This window comes from Eriocheir sinensis, chromosome 55 (genome assembly GCF_024679095.1).
Source record: "Eriocheir sinensis breed Jianghai 21 chromosome 55, ASM2467909v1, whole genome shotgun sequence".
Classification (NCBI taxonomy): domain Eukaryota; kingdom Metazoa; phylum Arthropoda; class Malacostraca; order Decapoda; family Varunidae; genus Eriocheir; species Eriocheir sinensis.
In genome coordinates this window covers 10907758-10934010 of record NC_066563.1, presented here as the reverse complement: position 1 = coordinate 10934010, position 26253 = coordinate 10907758, and the positions used below count along the sequence as shown (strand labels likewise).

The 26253-nt window shown below is 42.0% G+C and overlaps 1 protein-coding gene and 1 long non-coding RNA gene across 2 annotated transcripts in view; one reads left to right on the top strand and one right to left on the bottom strand.

Moving 5' to 3' along the window:
* The window catches only part of LOC126984070 (cryptochrome-1-like), a 48111-nt gene that overhangs the window by 12379 nt on the left and 9479 nt on the right, over positions 1-26253 (bottom strand). The window contains exon 2 of the mRNA XM_050837466.1: positions 3798-3906. Within this exon, the coding sequence (XP_050693423.1) occupies positions 3798-3906 (109 nt within the window). The remainder of the gene's footprint in view (positions 1-3797; positions 3907-26253) is intronic.
* LOC126984074 (uncharacterized) lies at positions 17498-18662 on the top strand. The gene is made up of 2 exons (XR_007736389.1): positions 17498-17943; positions 18026-18662. It is a non-coding gene; the product is annotated as an uncharacterized LOC126984074 (long non-coding RNA).

Below are 26253 nucleotides of genomic sequence, written 5' to 3'. Positions count from 1 at the left end.
TGTTCCAGTTATAACTATCATGAACACTACAAAGAAACGGGCAAATAAATCGTCACACTTCAGGATTAGAAAAGAAATAGAGGTTCAAAGGTTCACAGCAGGAAGTAAAATAATAATCACTCCGTAGTTGGCTCACTTCTCTTATCTTCCGCAGACACAGAAAAAAATATAAATAATACTGATAAGGGATTAAACTCCCGGCACGAACAGAAACGTCGCAATAAACAGGCTGAAGGATTATTAGTGTTATCAGCAAAGCCCCTCTTGTTCCCCTGTACCTACTGACACTGGAGAGATAGGGAATAATGATGATGATGAGCAGATGAAGAAGAGGAAGGAAAAAAAGAAGAGCTACCTACACTTCCCTATAACATCTACCTTACACCTGATAAAATGTAATGCTAGACTGATAAAGAACGTCAAAATAGATAAAAGCCGCTTGATAACCTGTTCTATCGACCTTGCTATGGAAACGGTAACACGAGAGAGAGAGAGAGAGAGAGAGAGAGAGAGAGAGAGAGAGAGAGAGAGAGAGGTAATTAGTGCTGATAACAAAGGTGGCATACTGATAAAGAGGCATAGAGGTCTTGTTTCTTGCTCCAGTGCGCAGTTGATTTTGTACACAGGCAGAGAGGTGGACCCCGCTAAGACGTACACCAACCCCCTCCTCCTCCTAGTCTGCCTTCTCTGCCTTGCCCGACGACCAACCGCCAAGCATGTGAGGCCCGCGTGACACACACACACACACACACACACACACACACACACGAAAAAAATGTCATGAAGAATACTGTCACACACACACACACACACACACACACACACATTATGCTGATTACACGCCTTTCAGTAACAAAAATATAGAATAATAAATAAAACATGTGCTCTTAGCTTAACCAATCCTCAACAAAGTCGTAGTAATAATAATAATAATAGTAATAATAATAATAATAATAATAATAATAATAATAATAATAATAATTGGTATCCTCGAGACTGGTAATAATAATAATGGGGAACAATAATAACAAGCAACTCACACTCCCCCTCCTGCCTCTTCCTCTTCCTCCTCCTCCCTGGCCTTCCCACCATGTTTAGTGTCACCCAACAAAACTAGATGCCACGCCATGCACTCAAACCCCACCTTCAACTCTCTCTCTCTCTCTCTCTCTCTCTCTCAAGAATATAAACACTAAGCTAAATAAAGTCGAGTTTTTGTCTGTGTTACTGTTTGTCGCCTTTCCTCTGTTCCTTCTCTCCCTCCACGGTTTTCACTTACTAACCTTCTTCATCCTCTTCTTCTTTCTCTTCCTCGCTGCCTCCTTTTCTCTCCTTTCTTCCTCCCCTCCTCGCTTTTCCCTCCCTTAGCTTCTCCATCCTCTTCTTATCTCTCCCTCATGCTCTCCTTTCCCCCTCTCCCTCTTCGCTTTTTCCTCCCTAAATTTCTTCTTCCTCCTCTTCCTTCTTCCTCACGATCTCCTTTTCTCTCCTTTCCTCTACCTCCTCGCTTTTCCCTCCTTCCTGCTTTCTTCCTCTCTCCCTCCTCGCTTTTCCCTCCCTTCTGCTTCTTCCTCCTCTTCCTTCCTCTGCCTCACGATCTCTTTTTCTCTATTCCTTTTCCTCCTCGCTTCTTCCTCCTTCTCCTTCCTGCTTCCTTTCTCTCCCTCACGGCCGCGGATGCTCTTGAGGTCATGTGACGGGAATATAAACAGTAAGAAGCTTTTGTCGACGGTTTGTTATTGTCTAAGTTCGTCGCCCCGTCTCATCACTACTATATATAAACTGTGAAGCGACCGTGGATGCATGTTGCTTTCTCTCTCTCTCTCTCTCTCTCTTGGAGCTGCCAGACATTTTACGATCAAGGATTATGCAACGACTGACCACTTTTACATCGATGAGACGAGGGATGGACCTGAGCACAACCAGTAACCCCATGCTCTCTCTCTCTCTCTCTCTCTGGGTGGGGTGGGGGCCTGGGGGTTACAGGCACATCAAGGTCACACACGAAACCTACTACACTACAGGGAGGGTAAATAGGCAACTCATCCCACCCTTCGTCCTGCTGGAACTTTTGCTTTCGTATATGGATAACACTGCATAGTTAACCGCTCCCAAGACATCACGTACTGGAGGATTTTTTTTTTTTTTTACCGTAGATGCACCTAAAAAAAAAAAAAACACCCGCTAAGCACTGCTCCTAAGAATGCAAGTAGAAAAGAGCTGCCTAAAGAGTTCACAAGAGCCAAACTACTAATACAAGCATCCATTGGGAAGATTAAAGCCTTGGTCAGAGTAGGATGAAGAAGCACACTATATAGCATCAAAGAAGTGGTCAGTGTCGTGAATGGGCTTTGTGCTGTTGATAATAGTGATGTAATGTTGCCAATGATGGTGATTATATAAAAGTTACTTAAGTTTCACGAAGGTATTCAAATTCAACCGGGCAGAAAGCATAAGACGTATATCCATCAACCACAGACTTATCAGATTAGCCTACACTTTAAATTCGGGCTTTCTGTTGTTGTTTTATTCTTTGTTTATTGCCCTTGAACTGTTTACTGTAATAAAAAGTCCCGCAAAGTATAGATTGAAACAGGTATCGAAGTTTCACAGACTCTCAACTGGGAAGAACACACTCGTAGAATAAAAATAAACACTCGGCTGTCAAAAGTAACCTTCACATTCTACACCGGAGGGCACCGGGTGCGAAAGAGGTACACACAATAGTCCACGGCTGAGGTGGAGACTAAAAAAAAAGGGACATTCTTAGACATTTCGACGCTCAAGCACACGCATTTAACAAGGCTTTCGTAGAAGTTGTGGGCATTTCCAGGGGTAGTTGTGTGACCCTGGTGGTAGTTTGACCCTTCTACTGCACCGTGAGCATGAAAAAAAACTTATTACAACCCGATTAATCTCCTTTTTAGTTGATGCAAGAGGAGGGAGCGTCTGAGAACATCGATCTAGTACGTAAGCTGCGTGGACCAATGAGTCGAGATCGAACTAGTTTCAATCAAGGCAGAAGCTTTGGCGAGCGAGGAAGGAAAGAAGAAAGGAATAAAACGAAGGGGTTGGAGATGGGAGGCATTAGTGCTTGCCAATATTGTGTGTGTGTGTGTGTGTGTGTGTGTGTTAGATACAGAACCATAAATAGGGAGACTTAAGCATCTTGTATCTATGTCACTCAAGCCTCTACCCAGCGCTCCTGCCAACACAAGCTACTGGAATTTCACATAATAGCTAATCACCCTTTTTATTTCTTGGCGTTAAACTTGTGTTCAGGCAGAAGCACTGGGGAGGAGGCAGAGCTAGTCATAGAATCAAGATGGCGTCAAGGGATCCCGTGGCCAAACTCTATATCTACGGCCCTAAATAGATAGAGATAGATAGATTAATTGCTATAGAGAAAACAACATGTAAAACCAAACAAAGCCAGATATGGGACAGAGGAAAGGCGGAGAAAAGGACGAAAAGATAGAAACGCGACTGTGAAAACAAAAACGCAGCGAAAAAAAGGACGAAAAACCACAATCGAGTTAAAACCGAGGCAAGATTACGGAAAAAAAAGAAAATAGGATATGGACACGAACTAAACAACAATAAAGGAAAAAAAAGGCCAAACACAAGAGTATAAAACATATGAATACAATGAAAAACAAGAGCACGAATAAACACAATAAAAAAGGGAACGAAGAGAAAAAAAGAGGACGAAAAAGCAAAGGAAATAAGGACATGAAAAAAAAAAAACGAGAGAGAGAGAGAGAGAGAGAGAGAGCAAACAACCCTTCTCTACTCACCCTAAACAGCTCGGGCAGGACGTGAGCTGGCTGGCCGCGGATGACGAAGAGGCGGGAGTTGAGTTTCCTGAGGGAGGTGTCCAGGTCCTCCAGGCTCTGCAGCAGGAACCTGAGGGAGAGGGAAGGGGCTTGGTATTAGCGGTGGTGATGGTAGTCGAAGTAGTAGTAGTAGTAGTAGTAGTAGATATTTCCGAACGCCAACTAAACCAAAATATTCATGAAAGACAAAGAAAAGGGGTCATTATTATCATTAGTGGTGGTGGTAGTACTCGAAATAGAAGTAGTAGTAGTAGTAGTGTGGAAGTACTGATATATTTACTGGGGTACGTAGTCATGGCGCCGCATCTAGAGATCATATGGCGCAGAATACATAATTTAAACTGCATATGTTTAAAAAAAGTGCTGGTAGTCATAGGAGTAGCAGTATATATTATATAATAGCGAACGTCAACTAAACCCGAATATTTAAAGATAGAAAAAAAAAACTGAAAAAAAAGGAAAAAATCTACTTACATCACATAGTAAGTATAGAATCAAGTAATAAACGAAATAATCAGTAATACGACATGGAAATAGAGTCGTAATATTAGCAATAAAAACTCGTCTAACAAAAGAGGATACTAAACTAACAATGTACATATCGAAGCGAAGAATCCTATAATAATAATAACGATATAGGCCAATAGGTAAAGCTAAAATTTGGGGTATACACTAGTTGCGCGTAGCCTCGATGCTCATAAATGTCACACTTGCCGACCGTAAAAATAAAATAAATAAAAGTGCTTCTGTCTAAGTCGCAGCTGTAGAGTCCGAAGGAGAAGCATGACAGGCGAACAAGAGAACACTATAATCTTATCTCGTCACGATGATCGATATTCCGGACAGCAGTACTCCATTATTGTGTCTGCGGATAAGACTGACAGACAAACACACACAAACCACCACAACCAAAACATGTCACGACCAAACAATGACCACCATCGAACCTCCCTATCGGCACCAAACAAATATGGAGTTGGGACGACCACGGTGACTTCCTGAGACTCAACCAACCACCACCACCACTTGAACTCACCACCAAAAAACACTCGTACAAGCAAGCAACCTCCACAACACGAACTCACACATAACACACAACCAAAACAAACTATCAGCAGCAACACAAGCCCTCACACCAAGCAATCACCACCACTTGAACTCACCCCAAAAAACACTCGTACAAACAAGCAACCTCCACAACACGAACTCACACACACCACACTACCAAAACACACAATCAGCAACAGCACAAACCCTCACACCAAGCAGCCACCACCACAGAAAGGGATACACAAACCACCATGCAATTTACACACAACCACCACCACGTCCAAAACAAGAAGGTCCTTAACACCCTTGCCCTCATACACAACCACATACTGTAGACTACTTATAATTATGCAACCTAATTATCCCAGTTGTTACTTCTACTACCACTATTCTAAGAACCCTAAAAACTACTTCATAGCTATGCAAACACCAGAATGGCGGCTAATAACCACAGAATGACCATTAATATAACCATTCAAAAACCCAGCATCTCATCCCATCCCATCGCTGACAACCACTACCATAACGTAACAAGTATCAACTATTCTAATCACCACACACACACTACAATCAACAGTGAGTCCAGCATAAAAAGAACTACCACAAAGCAATCAGCCAATCACTAATGCTACCACTGATGACATTTATTGACATATTCACACACTAACAATCCGCCAACCGCCACCACACACACACACAAGACCAACAACACACCAGGCCAGAGCAAAACAATAAATCAATATCCACATCGTTACCAGCACCAAAAACAACAGAATAAAAACTAACAGGAAAAAAAAAAAAAACGCAATTCATCAAAAACTATCACCACCGCCACCAACCAACAATGACAATCAACAGGACGTATACACAAAAAAGGAAAAGAAAAGCACGAGCAGGTGGGGTGGCAGGTGGCCGGGGAACAGTTGCATAACCCTGAGGAAGAGGATCACCAGCACAACGAGACTCCCTACAAGTGTGGTCACCCGGCGAGGCCCCTTGGCAGCCCCGCAGAGACGGAAGGCGGATTATCATATTCACCACATTGTGTATTTTTCATTTTTAACCCTCAAACTCTCGTACTACACAAATAACGAGAATATTAAAGTTAGCGTTAAAAGTGTTATTTATTGGTTTGTTTGTTTGGTTTTGTTATAGATATCAGTCAGAAACTACGAAAATGCAATAGTGTGTACGATAATTTGCCAACGATGATCCCACCCCGCGTGTTCAACCTCGTGCTTTCCCCAGGCGTCAAAAGTCTGTGTCAGGGGTTGTTTTTCCTTTCCTTTTTTGTTCTTTTTTTTCTTTTCAGCAAACTGCCTCATCCTCTCAGCTTTATCCTTGGGTGTGATATGCAAGCTGAGGAAACTACTTTGCATGTTATGAACCGACGTTTTGTTCCTCGATTACTACCTTTTTTCAGTCCCTTAATATGTAGATAAACATGGACTAGCAGGCAGCAGAAAGCCTGTTGGCTCATTACTAGGCTGCCTGCGTTCAGTGATTCAATCAATCCGTTTGCCACAGGAGTGGCTTGCAGGGAAGGATTAAAGCACTTGTGTATCTACTCTTGGGAACGTTCAGTTCACTCCCGATGCAGCAAAGTGGCGATCAATGCGTTTCTTGAAGGAGTTGATGGTCTCTGCGCTAACCACTTCTTCAGGAAGGCTGTTCCAGTGGCGAACAACTCTATTCGAGAAATAACTCCTGCCGATGTCGGTATTGCATCGCCTTGCTTGAATTGTTTTTCCGTTGTTTCTTGTTCTCAGGTTGGTTTGTAGCGTGAAGAGTTTGGAGTGATCAACGTTGCTGAGCTTGTTCAGGTACTTAAAGACTTGTATCATGTCTCCCCGCAGGCGCCTCTTTTCCAACGTGAAGAGGTTGAGTCGCTCGAGTCGCTCTTCATAGGGCTTCGTCCTCAGTGATGGTATCATCTTCGTGGCGCGGCGCTGTACTCTCTCAAGTAATTCGAGATAAATGCACTGAACTTGTGCTACATCTAAGAAAACAGAGAATGACGTCAAAAAAACTGTTATATTGAGTTCCTGAGATGTCTTGCGTGTTCCTTCGATCATAAAAAGACATACGGAAGAAGGGTTGTGACGTAGCTTACTTAACCAATTCATTTACTTCATTTCGGTTCACGTCAAACTGTCTTACTAACTCGGTGCACGTAGACACATTAAAAAGGACATAGAAGGGTTGTGACGTAGCCCACTTAATCTATTCATTTACTTCCCTTATGTTCACGTCAAACTGTCTTACTAACTCGATGCACGAAGACACATTAAAAAGGACATACGGTAGAAGGGTTGTGACGCAGCCCACTTAATCTATTCATTTACTTAGGTTCTCGTCAAACTGTCTTACTAACTAGATACACGTAGACATGAGCGTAAGCATAAACGGATAATTAAAAACATTTGCACAAGACTAATACTGTCGATGATCAGTATTTTTATTTTTTATTTTTTTTATTTTTACGTCTATACCTATAGGGCCGGTAGGCTTGCTTGAGGGGCCTGGATGGTGTTCGGCCCCAGCCCGTCATGGCGCAGGCAAGTGTTTATAGTGGTGCCATCTGCCTTTATCATTACCTCTTTACATGCTTTCTTCGTGTGCTTATCAGGCAATCTACTCAGTATATACACGTAGCCTTGAACGTAAGCATGCACGGATCATAAAAACTCGTGTGCAAGACCAAGTGTCCATGATCTCTTTATCAAAACATACACTTCCTCAGGTTCTTGCCACACTATCTAGTTCTAGCCTACTTACAAACGGGGTCCTTGAAGTGAGCATGCAAAGATTAGTCGATATTCTCACAGGGTTTCGCCTCTTACATCAACTACGTATTTCCCAAGGCAGAAAAGGAGATCAATCGAGTTGACATGAGTTCTTTTGCGCGTTCAAGATACAGAAGATTTGTCATACTACCACTAGGGTCATGCTACTACTCATGGAAATGCCCATAACTCTTATAAAAGTCTTACCAAATGTGAGTGGTTGGACGTCGAAATGTTAAGAGAGTATGGCCCTTTTATAATTTCATGCCTGCCTGCTTGTGTGACCGCCGCTGTGCATCGATAACACAGTTTGTCTCTAGTCATCTCGCCTGCTGATGTAAAGGGATAAGATAACAATATTCATCAGCCTCTAACACTCGCTTACCTTACCTAAACTGTCCGTGTAGCTGTGAAAACCAGACGAAATAGCTTACTCATAAAATACTCAACTTCTTACACTAGCTCAACTTACCTAACCTGTCCATGCAACTTATAACGAAACGGCACAAGCAAAGAATATTCATGAGCCTATAAACACTCGCTTACCTAACCTAACTTGTCCGTGTACCACCTAAGTGATGAACGAAACAGCTCAACCATATACTCATCAACTTCTAACACCAGCTCACCTTACTTAACCTGTCCATGCAACTTGAAACAGCACAAGCAAAGAATATTCATGAGCCTTTAAACACTCGCTTACCCAACCTAACTTGTCCGTGTACCTGAGTGATGAACGAAACAGCTGAACCATATAAAGCTGTTGGATTGTTATAGTTTGTATCTAGTCAATCCAGGTGCTGACGTCAAGGATGAAGGGATAGAAAGAAGAGATTGTTGGACTGATTGATTCTGTTGGATTCTTATTGTTTGTTTCTCGTCAATTCAACACCTGGCGTCATGGATGAGGGGACATGAGGAAGAAATATTGGCTGATTGATTGATTGATTGATAAGGCTTCATATTCATAGCATCGCAACTATAGAGCGTAGCAGCACCGTTCATGTTCCTCTTGCTGCTATTGATAAGTTAAATTAAAGGAAATGTCCACGCCCTCCTGTTAACTTAATAGATAGTTTTTTACCCCCTTTTCTTTTTAATTCTTCTTACTTGACTTTCACCGTGTCTTGCTTTTTGTTGACACTGATAAGTTTAAGGTTAATGACACCGCCCACTTGTTAACTTTTTAGATATTGATTTTGTTCCCTTTTTTTATTCTTACTTTGCTGTCACTGTCCCTTATTTTTCATCTCCATGTCTGCTTATGGAGGGGACTCTGCGTCTGTGTATATTTTTTTTCCTTTGGTGCCCTTATATGAATCTCAGTACTTGCTGCTTCTACTACTACTACTACTACTACTACTACTACTACTACTACAACTGCTATTATTACTACTACTACTACAAATACTATTACTACTACAACTACTATTATTACTACTACTACTACTACAAATACTATTACTACTACAACTACTATATTACTTCTAATAATAATAATAATAACTGATCCCTAACCTTAACCATCGTGACAACAAGCGGTCTGCAGCTACAAGATTAATTTATCATCAGTTATTAATCAACTTTAACCAAGAGAAAAAAAAAATCAAGCGTCATTTACCTCATATGACCGAGGATATTATGATAAGAAACCGTATTATCACATAGCCCGAAAGAACGGCACGTCGGGGCGCTGTTGCCATCTCGCGAGCGTTGTTTTTGTCACCCAACACAACGAACAAATCACTAAAGCATTCTTAGGCCGAGGGAGCACCAATACGAGGCTGACAACCGACACAACACCTCAAAACTAACATGACAAGACCTTCTGCACACCTGGCTGGAGGTAAATAATAATAAAACACCTGTACGGGTCACGGAGGGGAGAGAAAGGTGACTGACTTTTAGGGTACGAGAGGGGGAAGTTACGTAAGGGAAGCCTCTCATCGTGGTACTTAGGTAGTGTGGTATACCTTCAACCCCATGTTCAAACGTATGTAAATGAATCGAATACAGTGTGAGGAGATAAAAAAAAAACCTCACTCACGATCATTGACACATATAAGAAGGTCGTATGGAGGGGAGTTACGTGGGAAGTCACTGGAGTACTTTAGTCATGGGTAGAGCTTTCAATCCCATGTTCAAAGGTATGTAAGGGATTCGAATATTGTATGTGTGGGGATAAAATGTTCGAATCGGTTCCAGTTATGAATAAAAGATTTCGCATGTTAGTTTCTTTACATCGTTTTCTATTTCGTTATTCATTTTTTGTCGTGTTATTCAGGAGTTTTAAGTATAAGTGGCGACGCTGTATGCTGAGCTAACATTTAAAGTTTTTAGGGGTTGAGTTTATCAGTAAAGTGGATTCCCTAACGACCTTCAAACACACACACACACACACACACACACACACACACACACACGAAGCAACACATACTACTGCTCAAGTTCATCGATTTTACAGCATCTCTCACACACACACACACACACACGGCCGAGGAGGCGGACGTGACTAAGGGCCAGGCAAGGAGAGGCCTGTAAAATCGTTGCTTCAGGAGGTTCAGGCGAAGCGTTGGGGAAAAGGAGAGGTTGGTCAGGATCACCGCCACCACCGCCACTACCACAATTAGCAACGCGGGGAAAGTGAGACACGATGAGATAATTATTGCCCTTGTGCTGATGTAAGAGCACACACGAAGGGTCATATTATAAGACATTTCGTGGCCCAAGAACACCTATTTGACATGGCTTTCGTAGGAGCTTGGGGCATTTTCAGTTGTAGTTTTATGACCCTGGTTGTAGTTTGACCCTTCCTCTGTACCGTGAACCTGAAGAAACCCTCATTAGAACCCGGCTGACCCCCTCTTTGACCTTTAGAAATAGTTGATGTGAGAAGCGAAGGTATCTTATAATATCGACCGAAGACTCTCCTTCCTTCGCTGTATTCCCAACCTCTCTCTGTCTCCCTCTCAAAACAACAACAAAGATAAAAACAAACCCTTTCTTCGCCATCATACCCACCACCACCACCACCACCGTCGCCAGACAAGACTCTCACCCGTACTCAAGGCAACCCACAGATGCTCCTTCCCGCCCCTGCTTCACTCACCTCAACGACGACAACAACAACAAGAAAAAGGATCAGCGGGGCCTTTCCTTCAGCATCCTTTCTTTACGCAGATCAGACTTGTTTCCTTTTTTTTTTTTTTCTTTATTGTTTCCCTGGTTTTATATTTTTTTTTCCTTATCTATTCCTCCCTTACCTTGCTTCCCTCTGCCTCTAACATTCACTCCAGTTTCCTTTCCCTTCGTTTCTCGTCTTTATTTCGCTTCCTTGCTTTTTTTTTTCTCTTATTCATTCTTTCTTTGCCTTACTCCCCTTTATGTTCCTCCCCTTCACCTACATTTTTTTTTCACATTTCCCGTCTCCACCTTTTCCTCCATTTTCTTCCCCTTTCATCTCTTTTTTTCCTTTTCTTTCTGTCCCGAACCATCTTTCTTTTCCTTCCCTTCTCCTTCATTCCATTCCTTTTTGTCCGAGCTTTACCTTTCCTTTCCTTCTTTCTCTGGATCTCTTTTTCTCTTTCCTTTCCGTTTCTAACTCTACCTTTTCCTCCATTTTCTTCCCCTTTCATCTCTCTTTGTCCTGAACTCTATCTTTCCCTCCCCTTCATTCCATTCCTTTTTGTCCCAAGCTTTACCTTTCCTTCTTTTTCCCTGCATCTATTTTCCCTTTCCTTTCCGTCCCAAACTCAATCTTTCTCTTCCTTTCCTAATCTTCCCTCACCCTCTTTTTCTTTAATCTTTTCCTCTTTCCTTTCCTTTCCTCCCCTTCTCTTCCAGTTTCATCACCAACCTTCTCTTCTCTCTTCTTATCTTCCCTTCCCTCCCCTAACCTCCTCTTTCCTCTCCTCACCTTATCCTTCCATCCTTTTCCCCTCTTCCCTCCTCCCTCTATGCCACCGTTCACCGCGGGGTCACCTTAGAATTGTCACAGTTCCCCCTGAGTTCAAACAATGCAGACAATTCCCATTTTCAACGTCAGCACAAGCAATGTTACGTATCAGGGCGCATTGTGTTCAGCAGCTCACCCCTCATGTTGCTAGGCCACTCCACTTGCCGCACCCAGGGACTCGGAGTGGTGTTCAAGATGTTTAAATATGCCAGACAATATCGCGGCGCCGTCTCTAACGTTCACTTCGCTCTCCTTTCCTTCCTTTTCCTTATTTCGTTTCTCTGGTTTTATTTTTGTTCCTTATCCATTGCTCTCTTTCCCTTCCTTCGCTTCCTTTTTTCCCCTCCTTTCCCGGCCTTTATCCATTCTTCCTTCATCTTACTTCCCTTTCCGTCCCTTCCCTTCATCTACATTTCCCATTTTCCCTGCCTCACCCTTCTTAAAACTACCTTTCTCTTCCCTCTGTTTCCCTTCATCTATCTTCCCTTTCCTTTATCTCCTTAACTCTATCTCTCCTTCCCTCTTCTTCTCCTTCATATATTTTTCCCCTTCCTTTGTCTTTATAATCTACCTTTCCTTTCTGTTTCTACATTGTTCCCCCTTCCTTAATGTCCCTAACAACCTTTCCCTTCCTCTGCTTCCCCTTCATCTTTTTTTTCCCCTTCCTTTCCGTCTTTAAATCTACCTTTCCCTTCTTTTTTCCTCTTTTTTCACCCTTCTTTAATGTCCATAACTCGCCCTTTCTCTTCCTTTTTTTCCCCTTCATCTTTTTTTCCCTTTCCTTTGTCCCTAACTCTACTTTCCCTTCCTTTAATTCCTCTTAATCTAACTTCCCTCTTCTCTCCGTCCCTGACTCTACCAATCCTTCCTTTTCTTCCTCTTCATCTCCTCTTTTTCCCATTACTTTCCGTCGTCTTGAGCAGGTCACTCGCTGTTGTGTCGTGTGTGTGTGTGTGTGTGTGTGTGTGTGTGTGTGTGTGTGTGTGTGTGTTACGTAACGATGGTTGTCTCTGGAAGCCTTTGATCTCTTATTATTGTGTTTGTTGTTTGTTTTTCTCTTACACGCGGTGGTGTTAGTACTCAGGTGACATAAAAATTGGATTATATATAGTCTGCGTAGTAAGAACACACACACACACACACACACACACACACAGAGCCAGTGAGGACTTGGCATCAAAACACATAAACACACAAAAGGCCTCCTCCTCCTCCTCTTCCTGGTCTTCCCTGGCTTGAGTGAGAGTGACTGAGGCCAATGAACTCTCGCAGGCTTGTGTGTTTATCGCGTCAACCTTCTATTGCACTCAGGCGGGGCGGGGGGGGAACCTGTGTGTTTGTGTGTGTGTGTGTGGGGGGAAGCATTATAAGGGAGCTCTGACTGTCGAACTAGGTACACTATGGTTGGTGTTCTCAGATGCTTCCACCACTCGCGTAAACCAATTCTAAACGTCAAAAAATAAGCCCAATCCGGTTCTCATGAGCGTGTTTTAAGGTTCAAGGTACAGAAGATGGGCCAAACTACCACCAGGGTCATGAAACTACCCCTCTAAATGCCCCAAACTCCTACGAAAACCGTGTCAAATGTGTGTGCTGGGGCGGCGAAATTCCATATATATAACCTGCTTCCCCCGAGCACCACCCCGATGCGCCCTCAAGATTATTGCAGAACGATACTGTTACCTCGACGTTCTTTTGCCGGAGCGTTGTGTAAGGATCGCACAGGGGAAAGACGCAGAGGAAAGCAGGCAACAGAAGGGTAAGGAACGGAGACGAGGGGAGGGAAGAAGGTCAATGGTGCATCAATGTAGGAGGGACGGAGACAGGGAGAGAGAAGATATTAAGGGAAAGAATGAGGGAAGAGAAGGAGAGATGGAACAGGGGACAGAAGAGAAGATACGACGCGAAGGGAAAGAATGAGAAATGAAAATGAAATAAAGGTTGATGAATCGAGGATGCATGAATGTGGAGGGAAAACAGGGAGAGAAGAGAAGATATGAAGGAAAAGAATGAGGTAGGAGAAGGAGGGATGAAAGTTAAGGAAGGATGGAGAAGGAGACAGAAGAGAAGATACGACGCGAAGGGAAAGAAAGAGAAAAGATAAAGGTTGAGGATGCATGAACGTGGGAGGGAGGAAAAAGGGAACAGAAGAGGAGACACGATGAAGGTAAAGAATGAAGGGAAAAGAAAGAAGAGATGAGAAGTTTTGATTAGAGGTAAAAGTGTGGGAGGAAAGGAGAGAAGCTGGGAGGGAGGAGGTGAATGTGGGAGGACGAAGAGTAAATGAAAAAGTGAAAGAAAGGAAGAAAGAAAGACCTAGAGGAATAAAAAAATAAGGAAGAAGGAGAGAGAGAGAGAGAGAGAGAGAGAGAGAGAGAGAGAGAGAGAGAGAGAGAGAGAGAGAGAGAGAGAGAGAGAGAGAGAGAGAGGTTATGATGACGTGGGTGAGATGGAGGACGAGGAAGAGGAAGAGAAAATGTGAGGAAAAGGTGGAACGTTGAAGAGGTAAGTGAAGTGAAAGCAAGGAAAAGAAGAAAAAAAAGACGTAAAGGAATAAAAAAGAAGGAAGAAGGAGAGAGCGAGGTTAAGATGACGTGGGAGAGATGGAGGACGAGGAAGAGGAAGAGAAAATGCGAGGAAAAGGTGGACCGTTGAAGAGGTAATGAAAAATAATGATGGAAAAAGGGAAAAGGAAGGGAGAGATGATGATGCGAGGAAACGAGAGAGATGGAAGGAGGGAGAATAAGAGCAAAAGAAAACAACATGTGAGGCGTGAAAGGAAAGACTGAAGGAAAAACGGAGAAAAGAAGAAAAGAAAATACAAAAAAAGAAGAAAACAGAAAGATGGCATTACAGAAGAAAAGGATTTGCGAGAAAGGAAGAAAAGGGAAGGAGAGGAAAGACTGAAGGAAAAACGGAGAAAAGAAAAGGAAATACACACACAAAAAAAATGAAAACAGGAAGATGACATGAAAGAAGAAAAGGATTTGCGAGAAAGGAAGAAAAGGGAAGGAAAGGAAAGACTGAAGGAAAAACGGAAAAAAAAAAAACACGAAAGGGAGAAGCAGGTCATTGACACGAAACTAGAGTACGTGTGAAAGGTAATCTTATTAGGTAATACTCTCTCTCTCTCTCTCTCTCTCTCTCTCTCTCTCTCTCTCTCTCTCTCTCTCTCTCTCTCTCTCTCTCTCTCTCTCTCTCTCTCTCTCTCTCTCACACACACACACACAGCAACAGGAAGGAAGGGCAAGTATGTGACATCCTTGCATCAAATCAAATGAATCCTGACTTCATTACAACAACAACAACAACAACCAGCCAGCCAGCCAGCCAATAAGTCAGCCAGTCAACCTTTCCCTTTACCAAGAAGAGCAAGGGGTGGGTGACGAGACCTCGGGAAGATCTTATGAAGCACCTGAGCAATAAAATAAATAACCACGCTTGGTCCAAAAAAACAAGTTGATTTCGAAAAGTAAAACAAAGGAGGAAAGGAAGGGAAAGTAGACGAAGGGGAGATGTGAGAGAAAATAAATGGAAGAGAAGGAAGATAGAGGGAAAAGGAAGGAAGAGGGGAAATGTGAGGGAAAGGTACGAAGGGCAGGAAGAAGAAGGGAAGGAAATGGAAGGAAAGAGAAAGGGAAGATGACAGGGAAAAAAAGGGGAGGAAATATTAAAAAAGAAAGGAAATATGACAGAAAAAGAGGAAAGGAAAACGAAAGGAGGGCATGAGATAAATATAAGGAAAGGAAAAAGAAGAAAGGGGATGATGTATGAGGGAAAGGTACGAAGGAGAGGGAAAAGAAGTGAAGGAGATGGAGAGAAAGATAAAGGGAAGATGACAGGAAAAAAAGGGGAGGAAATATGATGAAAAAGAAAGGAGGAAATGTGATAGAAAAAGAGGAAAAGAAGAAAGGAAAATGAAAGGAAAATGAGCTGAAGAGATGAAAGGAAAAGGAATGTGAGAAAATGATGAAAAAAAAGGGAAAATGAGATGAAAAAGGAAAAAAAAGCTGGAGATGAAATGAAAATGAAGGTGAGAAAATGAGATGAAAAAGCAAAATGAGAAAAAAGAAAAGAAAAGGGAGAAGATGGACGAAAAAATAAATAATAATGTAAGAAGATGGAAAACAAGATGAAGGAGTTAGGAAGGAGAAAAATATTGGAAGAAAAAGGCAAAAAATAAAATTATATAAAGTTAATAGCGGAAATTGAGTTAGCAAAGACGTAGGACAAGAGGTCGGGTGGACCCTTATTAGGAGGAGGAGGAGGAGGAGGAGGAGGAGGAGGAGGAGGAGGAGGGGTCAAGGGCGGAGAAGTAGGTCAGCGTTGCTATGACTACATCCTCACCGATCCTTTTTTTTTTTCACCCCATAAATCCCGGACGCTTTCTTCTGGGGCTTGTGATCAGCTCAGAAGGACTTGCTTGCCCCCGTCGTTAGTGCAGCGGGCGTATTTTTTTTAACGTGGTGACCGCGATATACGATTATGTTTGGTATTCTCAGACGCTTCCACATCCCACGTCAAATATTTTCAAAAGCCAAAAAGGAGATTAATCGGGTCCTAATGAGTGCTTCTTTAGTTTCACGGTACAGATGAAACGTGAAACTACAACCAGGGTCATTAAACTACTTCTTGGAATGCCGAAAACTCCCACGAAACCCTCGTCTAATATTATGCTTGGGCGCCGAGGTGTTTAACCCGTCCGCTGCGATTGGCACGAATTTCTCCTTCCCTGGTAGCCTGCTAACATACAGTCCCAGGTCTTTCTCTGCCTCTGTGGTGGATAGTGGAGTGTTTCCCATGTGGTATTGGTGTGCTGGATTTCCCCTCCAAAGCTGCATGATTTTACATTTACATTTCTCTTCATTGAATTGTAGCAGCCACTTTTTGTTCCGTTCCTGTAGCTTGGTGATGTCTTCTTGTAGGACATCCGCAGTCAAGTGTTTTAGAATATGGTCCTATGCTTGGGCCGTGCTTCCCTCCCTCTCCAGTGCTCCTCTTGACAGTCGCTATAAGATTGAGTTGAGAGATGATATGGACAGCGTGTGGGTATGAAAACTGCCAGCCGGTTGTGACGAAGGACTTGTCTGGACCTTGGTTATGACAGAACGTTGCGCTGACCTCTCTCTCTCTCTCTCTCTCTCTCTCTCTGGAGGTCAAGGTCTCGTGGAAGAGGAGCGAGCAAAGATCTCCGATACCTGATGAGATGACAGAAGGACCGTTTTTGATGACTCCTCGAACTTATTAAGACACTGAAAAAACTCCAGCGCATTATTTTTGTTCACTGGCACGCATCCTCCCCCCCTCCCCCCTACACACGATAGAATAGAAGCAAAAGAAGAAGCGAAGTAAAAGCAGAAGAAGGAGAAGAAGAAGGAGAAGAAAAAGAAGTAATATGAAGACGCACAAGATTGACTAAAAGCACCACGAAGGGTTAGCCACTCAAGATATTTATTGGGGTACGTTCAGTACGTAACCAAGAGTAACTGAGAGAGGAGAGGAGAGGAGAGGAGAGGAGAGGAGAGGAGAGGAGAGGAGAGAGAGAGAGAGAGAGAGAGAGAGAGAGAGAGAGAGAGAGAGAGAGAGAGAGAGAGAGAGAGAGAGAGAGAGAGAGAGAGAGAGAGAGAGAGAGAGAAAGCAGTGGGGAGTGGAGGAGTTACATAACATGAGCGCTGGTCGATTCCTACCCTGAGAATCATCTCTCCAATAACCAAGAAAAAGGAGAAAGTTAGATGAAAAAAAAAGGCTTTCGTCTTTGTCTGTTGGTCTTTATCACGTTTTCTTGAATCGTTCGTTTTCAAGTGAGTGTGAGTGTTTCGATGTCCGTAAGTGGGATGAATCTCTCTCTCTCTCTCTCTCTCTCTCCGGGGATCGATGAGTGAAGAGTGAGACAATTTTAATGATACCTGAAAGAACAGCCGCCAGGGGGGAAGAGGGGGGGTCACGGGTGAAGGTCAGAGAGAGAGAGAGAGAGAGAGAGAGAGAGAGAGAGAGAGAGAGAGAGAGAGAGAGAAAACGTGATTAAGACCAACAAAGTAAAAGGAGATTAAAAGGGGTTTCGAGCTGGAGGTAAAACGACCCCTGATTGGCTGACTGACACTGGAGCAAGAGGGGAATGATCCATCGATTTGTGTGTGCGTGCGTGCGTGTGCCTGTGTGTGTGTGTGTGTGTGTGTGTGTGTGTGTGTGTGTGTGTGTGTGTGTGTGTGTAGGGATAGAGGTGCAGGTTAATCGAAGTACAGAAGCTCAAGGGGACAGGTCAAATGGTGAGGTCAAAGAGAGAAGTCAAAGTAAGAGGTCAAAGTAAGAAGTCAAAGTAAGAAGTCAAAGGGAGAGGTCAAAAGGAGAGAGGTCAAAGGAAGAGGTCTAAGGGAGAGATCAAAGGGAGAGGTCAAAAGGAGAGAGGTCAAAAGGAGAGAGGTCAAAGGAAGAGGTCTAAGGGAGAGATCAAAGGGAGAGGTCAAAAGGAGAGGTCAAAAGGAGAGAGGTCAAAGGAAGAGGTCTAAGGGAGAGGTCAAAGGGAGAGGCCAAAAGGAGAGAGGTCAAAGTAAGAGGTCAAAGTAAAAGGTCAAAGGGAGGTCAAAAGAGGTCAAAGGGGGAAAGGTCAAAAGGAGAAGTCAATAGAGGTCAAAAAAAGGTCAAAGGGAGGGTCAGACAGGTGTGGGAATGATGGGTTGCAGGTTTTATTAATTAGTGAAGGTCAGAGGGACAACATTTACCTGCATATTAAAGGAGGTTCGCTTTTAATTATTATTCGCTTATCGCTTCGTGTCTCCCTGTATCTATTTTTTTTTTTTTTAATCTAGTGAATATTAAACAAAAAGTGAAAAAAATGCTCCACGAGGGATGATTAATATATTTTTCCCGTCAGATGCACGTTATAATTTTTCTTTCTCTCAACAATGAAAACACGAATTATTATTTATTTTTTAACTGAATGTGTATAAAGGGAAATTGGCGCAAGAGCGGGATGGCAAGAGAGGGATGTTTAATATAAATGTTTTCTGTCAGATGCATGTCAGTAATTTCTCTCTCTCAACAATAAAAACACGAATTATTTTTATGTATTTTTCAACTGAATACGTATAAAAGGCAACTTACGCAAGAGAGGGACGTTTAATATAAATGTTTTCCGTCAGATTCATGTTAGTAATTTTTCCCTCTCTCAACAATGAAAACACGGATGAATTATTTTTTTTTATATATTTTTCAACTGAATACGTATAAAAAGCAACTTACGCAAGAGAGGGATGTTTAAGATAAATGTTTTCCGTGAGATGAATGTTCGTAATTACTTTTCTCTCTCAATAATGAAAACATGTACGAATTATTATGTATTTATCAAGTGAATACGTGTGAACGATGGGCTGCGCAGGAGAGGGACGCTTAATATAAATGTTTTCCGCCAGATGAATGAATGTTCGTAATTATTTTTCTCTCTCAATAATGAAAACAGGGATAAATAGCACTTGTTCCCTACCATTGTATCTTTTTAGTTTCCTGGTGCTACTTACACACATATCCTTAGTTGTATAATCACACTCTGTACTGCCTGGGGATTGGGATGGCATGTTCCTCCCTTCTCCTTTATTGATTACTCGCAACAATAAACTATCAATCAATCCATGTATTTATCAAGTGAATATGAATACGGGTTGCGCAAGGGGTTAAACGAGAGGGGTGACTAATATAAATGTTTTTGGTCTAATATACGTGTGCCATTTTTCCCGACTAGAATGAGACCGTCAAATATCCCTTGTCGCGTTTTAAATTGAAATATAAACGACGATAAGTGACAGGAAAAAAATATATATCAGGGGTTATTAATATATATTTTTTGTCATTCACGTACGACATCCGTTCCTAGCGCAGTAAAAACATAGATGACAGTTTTCTGGTTCAGTCGATATATACAGAATTTAAATACCATAAAAAAATATATTACTTGTTATCTTCGGGTCACATATACGAACTTTTTTTTTTCAATACAAATACTATAAGAAATAATAATGTTCTGATCACATACGCACCTAATTTTTTTCTTCCAATTTAAATACCGTAGGAAGGAATACTAATTGATATCTTCGGGTCACATATACGAACATTTTTTATCCCAATACAAATACTATACGAATGAATAATAATGTTTTGATCACACATACTACGCATCTAATACTTTTTCTTCCAATTTATATACCGTAGGAAGGAATACTAATTGATATCTTTCGGGTCACACATACGAACATTTTTTTTTTTCAATACAAATTCTATAAGAAATAATAATGTTTTGATCACACATACGCACCTACTGATTTTTCTTCCAATTTAAATACCATAGGAAAATATCTAATGATTTTTCTTCCAATTTAAATACCATAGGAAAATATCTAATGATTTTTCTTCCGATTTAAATACCATAGAAAAATATACTAACTGATATCTTAGAGTCACACATACGAACATCGCGGTACCGTTAGAAAAGAGGGAGGGAGGAGCATCAATTAAACTGAACATAACATACATAGGACCAAACGTATCCAATATCCGCAAAATTCCATAGTGTCTACGATAATCCACCTCCGTAGCACATTATAGGAACACGTGAAGAAAAAAATGCGGTTGAAATCTATGAAACTTCACAAAGAGCAAACTAAGTCCATATCATAAGACACACCGTAGCACATTATAGGAACACAGGAAGAAAAAAAATAAGGTTAAAATCTATGAAACTTCCCAAAGAGCAAAACTAAACCTATATCATAAGACACAGACAGATATAGATAGATAGACAGATAGGCTGAGAGAACGATCATATCCAAACAAAACACGGAAAATGCAATACACAAACAAAAAAAACAGAAGGGAAGAGAGTAATGATAAGGGAGTGAGTCACGCAAAAAAAAGAGAAAATGGAAAAAAAAAAGCTTCCTTGGGTATCTTTGGCACTGACCCCACGTAAACAAGGGAGAATGACGCGTCGTATATCACTATTGCATAAGCAGCGAGAGAGAGAGAGAGAGAGAGAGAGAGAGAGAGAGAGAGAGAGAGAGAGAGAGAGAGAGAGAGAGAGAGAGAGAGAGAGAGAGAGAGAGAGAGAGAGAGAGCACAAGTAAAAAGATGGAGAAAGAGAAGATGGGAAGAAAGAAGGGAAGAGTGGAGGAGGGAGAGAGAAGAGGGAAGGGAGATAAAGGAAGAGTGGAAGAGAGAGGGAGAGAAGAGAGGAAAGAGATGAGAGAAGAGAGGAAAGAAACAGAGAAGAGGAAGAGTAGGATGAGGGTAGAGAAGTGTATGAGAGAGAGAGAGAGAGAGAGAGAGAGAGAGAGAGAGAGAGAGAGAGAGAGAGAGAGAGAGAGAGGAGGGGGGAGGGTAAGAAGAGTGAGGGCTGCCAACCATGAATGTTTGTTACCCTTGTCCTTGGGTGTTACGTAAATGTGTGTGTGTGTGAAAATGTTGCCGTGCCTATCTCAATACACTGATAATGGAGGGTATCTACACTTATCTAAGACACACACACACACACACACACACACACACACACACCGCTCTTTTTTTTTATAGTTACTGAGCATCCAAGAAACGAAAGCAAAACACACACACACACACACACTACCCCCTTCCCCTCTCACTCCCCTCCCCAAAAAACAACAAGGGCCACTCATAAAACACAACCTTGTCCAACTCTAAGCAACAGAAAACAACACTTTCCACTCCTTACGCCTACCAGGACAACGGCGGCCCTCGGGAAATATAGGGGGCAGGTAACATCACTAATTAAGAAGTACAACCTGCCATGTGGAGCCTTTAATGTAGAGGGACACATAAGCTGACATAATATCCTAATTCTTTTTACTCTCTTGACGCAACAACGCAATACACACACACACACACACACACACACACACACACACACACACACACACACACACACACACACACACACACACTAAGATTTGATACGAAAGCTAAGCAGTAATAAGGAGAAGGAAACAGAGAAGGATATGGAGGAGGAAAAGAAGGAGAAAACAGAAGGGAATGAGGAGAAGGAGAGAGAAGAGGAAGACACAGAAGAATAACAAGGAGGAGGAAGAAACAGAGAAGGAAAATGAGAACGAGGACGAAGGAGGAAAAAACAAATGAGAATGAGAAGGAAAAATAAAAAGGAAGAAAAGAAGACGCACATGCAAAAAAGAGTAAAGGACAGGAAAAAATAAAAAGGGTTAGCAAACAGAGAAGGAAAAGGAAGAAGGAAAAAAGAATGGATTGAGAAGGGTGAGGTTCAGGAAGATAACGAGGAACAGAAGCACGTTTAGAAAGAGTATCGAAAACAGAAGAAGAATAAGGAAGAGGAGGATAAAGAAAATAAAAGAGGAAGGAACCCAAAAATGAGAAGAATGAGGAAGGAGAAAGATAATGAGGAGAAGAAGCACTTGAAGAAAAGTTAAAGAAGACAGAGGAGGAGGAGGAGGAGGATAAAGAAAATAAAAAAAAAAGAGGAAGAAACCCAAGAATGAGAAGAATGAGGAAGGAGAAAGATGATGAGGAGAAGGGGCACTTGAGGAAAATTTTTAGAAGACAGAGAAGAAGGAGGAGGAGGAGGATAAAGAAAATAAAAAAAAGAGGAAGAAACCCAAGAATGAGAAGAATGAGGAAGGAGAAAGATGATGAGGAGAAGAAGCACTTGAGGAAAAATTATAGAAGACAGAGAAGACGAATAAGGAGGAGGAGGAGGAGGAGTAATAATATAAGGAAGAGGAAGAAGCCCAAGAAGAATCAGGCAGCCAAACATGTGTGGGAGACGCACAAAGGAACACAATCGAATCACATGTCGAAAGGATGACTGACAGGCTTCATTACGAGAGAGAGAGAGAGAGAGAGAGAGAGAGAGAGAGAGAGAGAGAGAGAGAGAGAGAGAGAGAGAGAGAGAGGAGGAATCTGGATCCTCCATATTTAATTTTCAACCCTTTGACTCCTCTTGGAAGAAGGCGCTGGAGGAAGAACAACAACAAACAACAACAACAACGAAGACGCAAATGAAGAAAACAAGAAAAAAAGACGAAAACAACAACAGGGAAAATATAACAATAACAATAACATGAAGAAGAATAAGAAAAGTAAATGAGAAGTAGAAGAAAATATAAGAAGATTAGAGGAGGAGGAGAGAGAAGAAGGACAAAGAAGGAGACAGAAGGGGAGGAGGAGGAGGAGGATAAAATGCTTGGAGTTCGATATTCTTTTCATGTGTACAATGTGGCACTGATATCAAAGGAAAGGTTTTATTTCGCTGGAGTGGAGATGCGATGGTGATGGAGGTGAGGAGGAGAAGAAGAAGAAGAAGAAGAAGAAGAAGAAGAAGAAGAAGAAGAAGAAGAAGACGAAGAAGAACAAAGAAGAGAGGAGTAAGATTAAGAAGGGAAAGGATACAGAGGAAGAAAAGAGAAGAAAAGAAAAAAAAGGAAGAGACGAGTAAGATCAAGAAGGAAAAGGAGGATGAGGAAGAAAACAGAAGAAGAAGAAGAGGAAGAGACCAGAAAGATTAAAAAGGAAAAGGATAAAGAGGAAGAAAAGACAAGAAGTAGAAGAAGAAGAAGAGACCAGAAAGATTAAAAAGAGGAAGAAAAGAGAAGAAGAAGAAGTAGAAGAAGAAGAAGAGACCAAAAAGATAAAAAAGGAAAAGATGATGAGAAGAGAAAGACAAGAGAAAAAAATGAGAACTGTGACGCGATGGTGGAGGTGAAAAAAAGAAGAGAAAAAAGAAAAAGAGAAAAAGAAATAGAGAAGAATCAAGAAGGAAAAGGAGGAAGAGGAAGAAAAGAAGAGAAAGAATATGAAGATGAGGAAAAAGAGGAGGAAGAAAGAGGGAAGGAGGAGGAAAGTCTTGTTGAAAGGAGAAAAACTGCGTAATGAAAATCCGATCATGCCGGCGAGAGAGAGAGAGAGAGAGAGAGAGAGAGAGAGAGAGAGAGAGAGAGAGAGAGAGAGAGAGAGAGAGAGAGAGAGAAAATATGGTTTGATTTCCAGCGCAATGACGTCAAGCCGTTTTGTAGAACTGGAAAAAACCGAACGTGTGTGTGTGTGTGTGTGTGTGTGTGTGTGTGTGTGTGTGTGTGTGAGTGGGTGTGAGTGTGTGTGTGTGTGTGTGTGTGTGTGTGTGTGTGTGTGTGTGTGTGTGTGTGTGTGTGTGTGTGTGTGTGTGTGTGTGTGTGTGTGTGTGTGTGTGTGTGTGTGTGTGTGTGTGTGTGTGTAAGATAGAATGATAAAAAAAATACGAGAGAGAGAGAGAGAGAGAGAGAGAGAGAGAGAGAGAGAGAGAGAGAGAGAGAGAGAGAGAGAGAGCAACGTAACCTTACCAGGGCGACGCAACACATGTGGTAATTGGGTCTTCACAAAGCCACTCAGGAGTTGAGACCAGCCGCAGCAACAGGAGACGGCCAGGTAAACACACACACACACACACACACACACACACACACACACACACACACACACACACACACACACACACACACGAGCCGCCTCCTCCTCTTCACCTTAATGAGCTTTCCCTTTCAACGTGATGGCACAGGTGAGGCGCCGCACACTCACCTGTCCGTGGAAACCCATAACAAAAGGTAGCGATAACAATGCTCTTAAGGAAACAACAACAACAACAACAACAACTACTACTACTACTTCTACTATTAATACTACACATTATTACGTAGTATTCTTCCTATAACTACTACACCAATATTAATACTAATAATACTGCCACTAATAATAATAATAATAATAATAATAATAATAATAATAATAATAATAATAATAATAATAATAATAATAATAATAATAATAATAATAATAATAATAATAACGAGGATATTTTATGACCTTAATCTTTAATCATCTAAACGTTTTTTTCCGTATTATTTTGTTTCGTAGTTTTTTCTTACTCAGTGAACTCGTACACGGTTCTGTTTTAATCTAGTATAATCCTCTCGTGGGTCTTTAAAGTATAGTTAATTCAATATTTTCGTCTTTAATAACTAGGTATCAACATCATCAACATATTATGACTGACTTATAATTTCCTCTCTAACGGTCAAAGTGAAAAAAATATAACTTTGTACACTTGTTTAATATCCTTCAACCTAGGGATTACAACTGACCCATATTTTCCTCTTTATCTGTCAAAGCTAAAAATATCACTTTGTACACTTGTTTAATATCCTTCAACCTAGGGATTACAACTGACCCATATTTTCCTCTTTATCTGTCAAAGTTAAAAATATCACTTTGTACACTTGTTTAATATCCTTCTACCTAGGGATTACAACTGACCCATATTTTCCTCTTTATCTGTCAAAGTTAAAAATATCGCTTTGTATACCTTGGTTTAATATCAGTGTACCTGGCTATTACAACTGACCCACATTCTCCACTCCATTCATCTGTAGGAGTGAAAAAACATCCCTTTGTACACGTCGGTTTATCGGAATCAATATCGCTACAACATTCCTCTAACTGCATTAAAGAAAAGTCGCAAACAAACACGATCTGGGAGGCGGTGGACGAGTGATCAACGCGCGGACGTGGTGCTCAAAAAGTTTCACAGCAAGCAGCGAGTGGCGGAAGATTACCCACATGCTGTCCGAATCATCAATCAACCCTAACTTCAGCAACGGAGGATGTCCTAGGCTACCTTCCGCCCGCACCTGATGTTCGTCTTTGTGGACTAGTGATGCTTGTCATTGGTGAAGACGCAGGACCTATTTCTGGACGCTACTCGTTAGGGGATCCGTCAACGGTGGATGTCCTCGGCTACCTCCTGCCCTCCCACCCGCTCCTCATATTCGTCTTTCCGGGCTTATGACGGTGAGGCAGCAGGAGCCAAACAAGACATAATCACGGCAGACACTATAAATAACATTAGCTCGCGCCACTACCGACTTGGGGCGCTGGGGTCGTCCACCAATCCCAACAAGAAACCCTCGACGCCATGGGCAGAAAAAAACGTCTTCAAAGGTATGATCTCAGAGAGGAAATTCAAGGTCGAGAAAGTAATACGGCTCAGCGGCCTACACACCTGTGCTACATATGATACTATAATTAGGCGACACTGGGACGCGCACACCTTGCCAAGCCCATACCTGTCACTCACTCAGTCATCCGTCCAGAAATTGTCATCGGCCAGTCTTCTAATTCACTCAACCGTCGATTGATTCTAATGCAAATCCACTCAATCCTCAGTCCCCTATTCGTTCCTTACCCATATCCTCTCCCATCTATCCACTCACTTGTTCATCCATGCTTTACTAAGCCAGCCACTCGGTATCCATTTCCTTTCATCCGGCAATTCATTCAACAACTATTCAACTACATTTCCTTCCATCCTTCTCTCCCGTCCATCTCTCCATCCGTAAGTAACGAAGTCCTGGAAGTCTCCATGGGCGAGTGGACTAAAATAGGAAGAAAATAAAAAAGGGAGAAGTTACACCATAAGGAGGCTAGGGAGCAGGCTATGACGTAGATCATATGCGTTGATCTTGAGCGAAGGGAAAGAGGAAAAGGAGGAGGAGGAGGAGGAGAAGGGAGGGGGAAAGAAGGAGGAGGAAGAGGAAGAGGAGGAGGGAAGGGACACAAAGAAAGA